This window comes from Silurus aristotelis (genome assembly GCF_946808225.1).
Source record: "Silurus aristotelis genome assembly, chromosome: 15".
NCBI classification, from domain to species: Eukaryota; Metazoa; Chordata; class Actinopteri; order Siluriformes; family Siluridae; genus Silurus; species Silurus aristotelis.
Window position 1 is genome coordinate 20857759 of NC_139588.1, and position 8424 is coordinate 20866182.

An 8424-nucleotide genomic window follows, 5' to 3' on the forward strand; every position below is an offset into this window, starting at 1 on the left:
GTGTAAAGCTTTAGAATATGGTGTAGGGGTGTAACGGTACGCGTATTTGTACTGAAGTTTTTCGGTACAGGGCTTTCGCTTCAGCACACAAGTGTACCAGAAATACGATTTGTTTCGGGCATGCATGAAAACACTAAAGAGTTTTATGTCCAGCTTCAAGAATTTCTCTTAAAAGGAGAAAATCCTGACAATTTGCTGTGAATGAATGAAGAATGGAAGGAGTGAAGACATTTGTTAAAGTCTGCTGAAATAAGTAGTATAGTTAAGTAGATCATATCTTAAGAAAATTACATATTAAATGTAAAACACACACACACACACACACACACTTACATACACATCTGTATTACCCAAATGGGGTCTAACAAATTTCAACTATTTAATTAAAATGTATTACATTTTTTGTAATCAATTTATTTTGTGCCAATTTAATTGATTACTCAATCAATATAATAAAAAGTATATTGCATTCATTTGATTTTTTTATTTTTTATTTTTATATAACTTTTAAAAAGATTGTTTTTATATATTATTTAACCAAGCAGTAAAAATGCAATATATAAAAAATATTTTAAAAAAAATTAAATTAAATAAATTATTGTATACTGTATATGTATGTAATATATGTAAAAGCCAAATTCTGAAGTATGAATTGTGTGTTGGTATGGAAGAATATTTCAATTTAATTTAGCTTTACAAAGATAAATAGGTTATAAAATATGAACGTGTATGTTAGTGTTTATAATTGTATTCCTTGTAAGTTTATTCCTAATGAGTGAGCCAGTGGTGACTGTGGCAAGGAAAAACTCTCTGAGATAGTACGAGGAAGAAACCTTGAGAGGAACCAGACTTATAAAGGAACCCCATCCTCATCCTTAACACTGAATGTCCAGTCATTACTGTTCCATCATTTTTCAGTGTGGTGTTCAGTGATAGGTATTTAAATACCTTGTGTTTCCTTGTGGTGTGTAAGCATAGTTGGTAATAAAGCTATTTCTGATTCTGATTCTGAAATACAGAACTGTTCATGCAGTCCTAAGACAGATTGTTGATATTAATTACAGTCCAAATCCATCCAGTTCTTGAGTTGCTCAGTAACTTCATAGATCTTTGGGCCGTTCATGTGGAACCATCCCTTCCTCGGCTGCACAGAGTGTCTCTAATTAAAGAGAACTCCGTCCAAACATAGGACGTCGGGATTAATCAAGCGGATCCGAAAAGAACATCGCTAGTCATACGAGGTGGTATCAAAAAGTTTTGAGAGTAACGGAGCTTTCTTCAGGAAACTTTTTGACACCACCTTGTATTGTCTTTTGGCCTTTGTGGCACAAAATTAGGACTTGGGAGTGTTTTAAAACACTCAGCAGGGGAAATAAAAACATAGTTTTGCAATGCTGTCCAATACATAGGATACAGCAATCACTGTGGTCTTCACTTCCTGTTCAGTTGAGTGAGTATAATAAGTAGTGGGATTAAACGGAGTACTGGGTTTTCGAAATCATTCAAAATAAAAAACTTGTTTTTAAAAGTCCAGATTCTTTACTAGAACTTCGGTGTCCTTGTTCAATATTGTAACAACTATATTTTCTGCCTTCAAATCCACATACCTCGCTGCTTCTTTGGCGTCCTTGGCAGTCTTTTTTTGACGATGCTGATAGCCAGAGTATTAAAGTGTCTCTCTGATAAAGGATGTTTGGCAACCGCAACAACACCTGATACCTCCTGATTTACTTCAGAGCGCTCGTAGCACTGGGTGAGTTCCTGCAGCTCAGAGCGTGATTCGCTTGTTGGGACACAAAGCTATTTATTCCAATCTTTACTCATCTGTTTTCTGATTCACGGAGGGAATAAGGGAGTTAAAGAGTCAGAAACCAGTGTTTGCTTTGTCTTGAAGCTTTTCTTAGCCACTCAATGTTGTTCATGAAGCAACTCTTCGTTGCTTCATGAACCTTATCAATCATTTTCTGGAACGTTTCCTCCAGGCCTGTGGTTTAAACACCTGGACTCGATGTTCTCGCGCCACAGTGTCTAACAGACCCCATGATTATTATGTTTATTTTTAATCAGACTGCTTATGTAATCTATTTTTTAAATGGATTACGTTAAGATGCATCTGTTAGCCTAACCAAACATCTGGAGCTTTATTAATTAATTTTTTTTGTTGTTCATGCTTAATATTTATTCATAGAATAGTGTAAGGTAGATCCAATTTACTGTATGATGTCGAAGCCGTTTGTCTTAGAGGGCTCTTCTTACGCACTTTGAAATTAAAGTCCTATCCTGAAAATAGCGTTTATAGGGGATTACATATGCTCTTCTCCAGAATGATGAGCTCTCTAGGACCCAGTGCATCTTTCCCCTATTCTCTAGAAACACCTGGTGTCTTGATAACACTCATCAACTATTACTCTGAAGTAAAAACAAGTTAGATGCTCAGGTCCTAAACTAGGATGCTACATTCAGGAAGAAATTTAAGAATTTGTCTAAAACTCTAAATATTAACCTGTGCTCTCAGGTCAGATCGGCAGCCTGCAGGCCACACAGATGACCCACGAGGCGGCCATCCGTGACCTGGAGTCGGAGAAGTCGCGTCTGAAGGACAAGGTGTTGCGTCTGGAGGAGGAAAGGGGATCCCTGCAGAATAAAAGCCAGGCTATGGACGAGAGGCAAAGGCAGCAGATTCTTACCTTAGAAAAGGTACTGAGCAAACAATATGGTATTATTCACTCATGCTAATCAGAATGCACCTACTTGGCTAGAGATTATTATTATCGTGCCTTGCGTATGTATTCACCCCCTTTTGAACATCTTGGATAAATGAAAACAACTGCGAGTAGGGGACAGGGGTCAGGAAACGTGGCGCTGTTAAGCTTTTTTCTCATTAATAATTGAATTTTTTTTTACAGTCGTCGGTTTCATTTTTTGTGTTTTTACATGGCTGAAAAATATCACTTGTATCTTTTAAAGAGTCAAATATTGTAATTGTAGTATGGGATGTGCATCTTCATAACTAAGACCTATGTTATTAACTAATTAGCTACCATTGCAATGCAATACAATTCACCCCTATTACGATGCAGTGCGATCTGCAATTCAATATGGAACAGATAGGAACGACAGACTGGTGTAAGGTGGAGGTTTGATTCGATCAAGGATCGACTCTGAGACCTTTCCTGTTTGCAGTGGTGATGGACAGGTTGACAGATGAGGTCAGACAGTAGTCTCCCTGGACTATGATGTTTTCGGATTATATTGTGATTTATGGTGAGAGTAGTGAGCAGGTTGAGAAGAGCCTGGAGAGGTGGAGGTACACGCTGGAGAGAAGGGGAATGAAAGTCAGTAGGAGTAAGACAGAGTACATGTGTGTGAATGAGAGGGAGGGCAGTGGAGTGGTGTGGTTGCAGGGAGAAGAGGTGGTGAAGGTGGAGGGGTTTAGGTACCTGGGGTCAACAGTGCAAAGGACTGGAGAGTGTGTTAGGGAAGTGAAGAAAAGAGTGCAGGCAGGGTGGAGTGGGTGGAGAAGAGTGATAGCAGGAGTGATTTGTGATAGAAGAGTATCTGTAAGAGTGAAAGGGAAAGTTTATAGGACTGTGGTGAGACCTGTGATGTTGTATGGTTTAGAGACAGTGGCATTGAGTAGAAGACAGGAGGTGGAGCTGGAGGTAGCAGAGCTGAAGATGTTGAGGTTTTTGTTGGGAGTGACGAGGATGGACAGGATTAGAAATGAGATTATTATAGGGACAGCGTAGGACGTTTTGGAGACAAGGTGAGGGAGATGGTTTGGGCATGTTTGAGATGGTTTGGACATGTGCAGAGGAGGGACATGGGGTATATCAGTAGGAGAATGCTGAGCATGGAGTCACCAGGCAGGAGGAAAAGAGGAAGACCAAGGAGGAGGTTTATGGATATGGTGAGGGAAGACATGCAGGTAGTTGGTGTGAAAGAGGCAGATGTAGAGGAGCTGTATGGAGACTGATGATTCGTTGTGGCGCCCCCTAATGGGAGAAGCCCAAAGAAGAAGAAGAAGTTCGCTTTTATTTCTTCGAATCAAACAGACAGCAAGTCATCAATGCACCAATCAGTATCGTGCCATCCCTAGTGTGTGGTGAGAGTAGAAGAAGAATACAGACATTTGTGTAAACACACCATTCAGATAATATGCCATGAAACAATTTAACTTAATCTACAATATATACAAAAGAGAAAATGTTTTATTGCAAAAGTATTGAACCCCATTAGTGCGAATCTCCCAAAATTCATTCAGCCTTCAAAGGTCAAGTGATTATTTGAATGTAGTCAATTTGTGTAATAAGTTTAAATCCCAGCACCACCAATATCCTCTGATGGGTCCTTGAGCAAGGCCCTTAACCCTCAACTGCTCAGTTGTATAAATAAATGTTACTTGGTCTGGATAAAGGTGTCTGCCAAATGCCAGAAATTTTAATTTTTACAAATAGTCCTCTAGTTACGATGGTTTGACTTTTTTACACTTGTGATACCAATACGACAAAATTGTAAAAATACAAGTTTCGTGTGACAGGCGAACTTACCAGTGTATATACAATACAATTCGTTAGGACGTTTCCAGGATGTATGCGTCTCCCCCCTTGTGAGATGTATTATGCTGGACACTGAAACAGAGCGCACTCATTAGTCTCATCATCTACAGGTGTGCTTCTTATTGCTCATTTCGTGCGGCTCCGCCATCCACTCGCGAACCCGCACTTAGCCATGCGCCCGCTGCCACATACATATACTGCATACTTTATAGGTTTTACATTACGGATAGTGTAAATTGCTCTGTTTTGCTAAATTATGTTAAAATGTTAACAAATTGCAGTATACTACATCATAGTGATCAACATTCTTTACGATTTTTTTCAAGTTATGATGGGGTCATTAAAATGCATCTCCATTGTAAGTAGATAGATAGAATAGATGGATAGATAGATAGATAGATAGATAGATAGATAGATAGATAGATAGATAGATAGATAGATAGATAGATAGATAGACAGACAGACAGACAGACAGACAGACAGACAGACAGACAGACAGACAGACAGACAGACAGACAGACAGACAGACCGACCAAAAAAAATGACTTATACAGCAGGAAAGTCATTCACCTCAGGTCACTAGGATTCTAGTTTGTTGTTTTGTTTTGTTTTGTTTTTTGAGTTGTGCAAAGATGTAAAGGTTATTCATACCCCCGGTGGCATACCCCTGGGGTCAGAGTGTAGGGTCAGCCATGATACAGTACGCCTGGAGCACAGAGGGTTAAAGGCCTTGCTCAGTGGCCCCAAGAGTGGAAGCTTGGCGATACCGGGGATTGAACCCCTGAACTAAACCTGAATTTTTCTGGAAATATTGATTGCATTGGAAAGGCTGTGTACAAGTGATAATCTTACTTTTTTTTTTTTTCATTTCAGAAATTTTTTTTGTTCATATAGTAAGTGAACTGAGCTGCAGAAATCTGAACTATGTTGTGGTTTAATCACGTCATAACACGTTTATATAGTATTCACTTGTTCTCATCTTCTTGACGATCAACACATATCATTATTGGTCTGAGACATTATTGGTGTGTGTGTGTGTGTGTGTGTGTGTGTGTGTGTGTGTGTGTGTGTGTGTGTGTGTGTACATAAATCACTGACCTGCAGAGACTTGCGTTACTTGCTGAACTGAAAAATCCCTTCCTGCTGCAGCACTTATTCCAGCTGCGTCCCTCTCGTGTTAAACACTATCCACTCAGGTGCAGTTATTTCCAAACCCTCCAGACCACAAAGTAAATAGTTTTTTTTATTATTATTCATTATTAAAAGGGACCACCAGATTTTCCGTGCAGAAACGAGGCGTTCTTTAATTAATAATACTTTGGTAAATGCCATACACAGGCACGTTTCAGGATCCGATTTTTGGTACTTTTTGAATTAAAGGGAAGGAGACTTAAAAAACAAAAAAAAATTATTCAAAGTTGAAATATTTAAATGTGAATTACAGCCTGGAGAAAAGGGCAAAGCAGATGTAGACAGTATCGACATCATACAATGCAATTCCATGCAAATGTCAGAGACGGATTTTACTCATCTCCGCGGACTGCGTGAGTAAGGCATGGTAACCTCGACGACACGTTCTAGGAATTCGACATCTGAGCAATAATTCGTTCTGTGATGCAGTGAAAGGATTCGTTTGGAAACTTCCTGATGCTCTTGATTTCTCCATTTATTTCTCCATATATTTTTTTTTTGTTTTAAACTGTAAAAGTGCTATCTCAGTAAATAAGGCTCTTGGTTACAGATCGGAATGTCGGGGGTTCAAGCCCCAGGATTGTCAAGCTGTCACTTATGGGCCCTTGAACAAGACCCTTAACCCTTAGTGCTCCTAACATCACTTGGATATACAAAGGAAGAATTTTTTTTTGCAGTAATGTTATTAACAAGTAAACAATCTTCCTTAACCTATTAAATATGCTAAAAAGCCACAGGAAAACGTTTTACAAATCATTCTGCATCATTTCTATATACCGTATTTTTATACCTTACTTTTTTCCTACGTTTTGAACTCCGCGGCTTGAACAATGAAGCGTCAAATTTATCGATTTTTCCTGGGTTTTTCCCGGTTTCACAAACTTCAAGACAAAAAACTGAACCCCATAACATTAGACCAATGAAATTTCCGAACGGAAACGAAAAAACGCACCTGACTTGTGTTCTGAGCTGAACGGCATCGGGAGAAAAAACTTCCACCGGTGGTGATTTTTAAACGCACGACGATGCCAAAAGATAAACTCCTGAGAGAAATAGTTGTGAAAGGAAGGAGGAAGACAGTGAACAATGACTTTCTTGGTCGGCTACTGTTTAGATACAAGCCGTTGTAACGCGTTGAGTCTGGGTGAAGGGAGAGCTCACTAACTCCAGTTACAACAGAAATCATATAAGCACAGACAGGTTTCCAAAACTCGTGCTTTTTTATTTTTCTTGGCAACAGCGTTACGGGTTAGTCAAAGAAACTTAGAAATGAGCATCAGAAAATAATAAGGACATATTCCTCGGTCTTGCACACATGCAGTAATACTGGAAAAATGCGGCGGCAGGCTATTCCCAAAATGCCGCTCTGCTCTTAAAGGAGCCACAACATATTTCACCCGTTACACCGTGTAACAGACACTGTCTTTCGTTAAAGCCTGTGTAAAGTTCATTAGTTTTAGTATAGACACTTATTTATGTTTAAAATAAAAATCTTTGTCAAATTCAGCTTATATATGGGTGCGCTTAATAGTCCGGAAATTATGGTAATTATAACTCAATATAATTGTAAATTCACCCTAAACTATCCTCAATATATCTGCATATCATCTGTAAATACACCGTGTATAACCTATGTTCAGTCGTAGATACTGTACAATGTGCTTACAACGCTAACTTCATACTGCATCTATAGTATTACAATATGACTTTATGCTCTGCGTGCTGAATTGGTCTGCCTGTAGTCTAGACATTTTACCGATAAAAAACATTTGACACATCATGAAATGAAAAACACAACAAAGGACACCTGGAACTGTTGAGCAGCTAGAATCCTGTGTCGAGTCAAGTTTATTTCTATAGTGCTTTTCATAATTGACATTGTTTCAAAGCAGCTTTACAGAATGTAAGAATTAAGATGAATGAAGCCTTGGGCAACTATGGTGAGGAAAAACTCCTTTAGATGTTATGAGGAAGAAACCTTGAGAGGAACCAGACTCAAAAAAGGAACCCATCCTCATATCAGACACATATGGGACACCATACCTCTCCCAAAACGTCAAAAACTGGTCTCCTCAGTTCCCAGATGTATTATAGACAGAAGATGTGATGCTACACAGCGGTAAACACGGCCCTGTCACAACTTTTTTGACACCTGTTGCATCAAAATAAAAATGAGCTTATTTTTTCCTTAAAATTGTACATATTCTCAGATTTAACATATTTTCTGTTTGTTTTGTTGTGAATAGAATATGGATTTATGAGCTTTACTGCAGTCTGTGTTTATTAATATTTCCAAAATTTCTCGTCTAAATGAAGGCATAAGCTTGTGATTCGCGCTCCCAGATTTTCCCCGAAAGTTTCCTTCCTTATTCTCTTGCCTTAATAGAGTCTCTTGTTGTTGTTGGGCTTTTTTCATCTTTCTGCTTGAAGGATTCAATGCGGGACGTGTCAGGAGAGATCCGAGGCCTTTCGGCATTCAAAACACGGCAGAATAACAAGATTTTATCACTACTTGTTCATCAAGGACGCTGAAAATAACATTCTGCATCTGAGCCCGAGTGCCCCATGGCGATGCACTTCCACTTCCTGTCATTTTCCATGTGTGTTCTTAAACAAACAAAAAAGCTTACGTAAGCCTGTTAGGACCATGTGAGCTTCTCTTGAAGCTTGTAGT

At 38.8% G+C, this 8424-nt stretch overlaps 1 protein-coding gene across 3 annotated transcripts in view; it reads left to right on the top strand.

Annotated features, from left to right (window-relative positions):
• Nucleotides 1–8424, top strand: part of fam184ab (family with sequence similarity 184 member Ab) — a 138427-nt gene that overhangs the window by 52327 nt on the left and 77676 nt on the right. For all 3 annotated transcript variants that reach the window (XM_083562448.1, XM_083562449.1, XM_083562450.1), the window contains exon 5: nt 2516–2697. In XM_083562448.1, coding sequence (XP_083418574.1) covers nt 2516–2697 — 182 coding nt within the window. The remainder of the gene's footprint in view (nt 1–2515; nt 2698–8424) is intronic.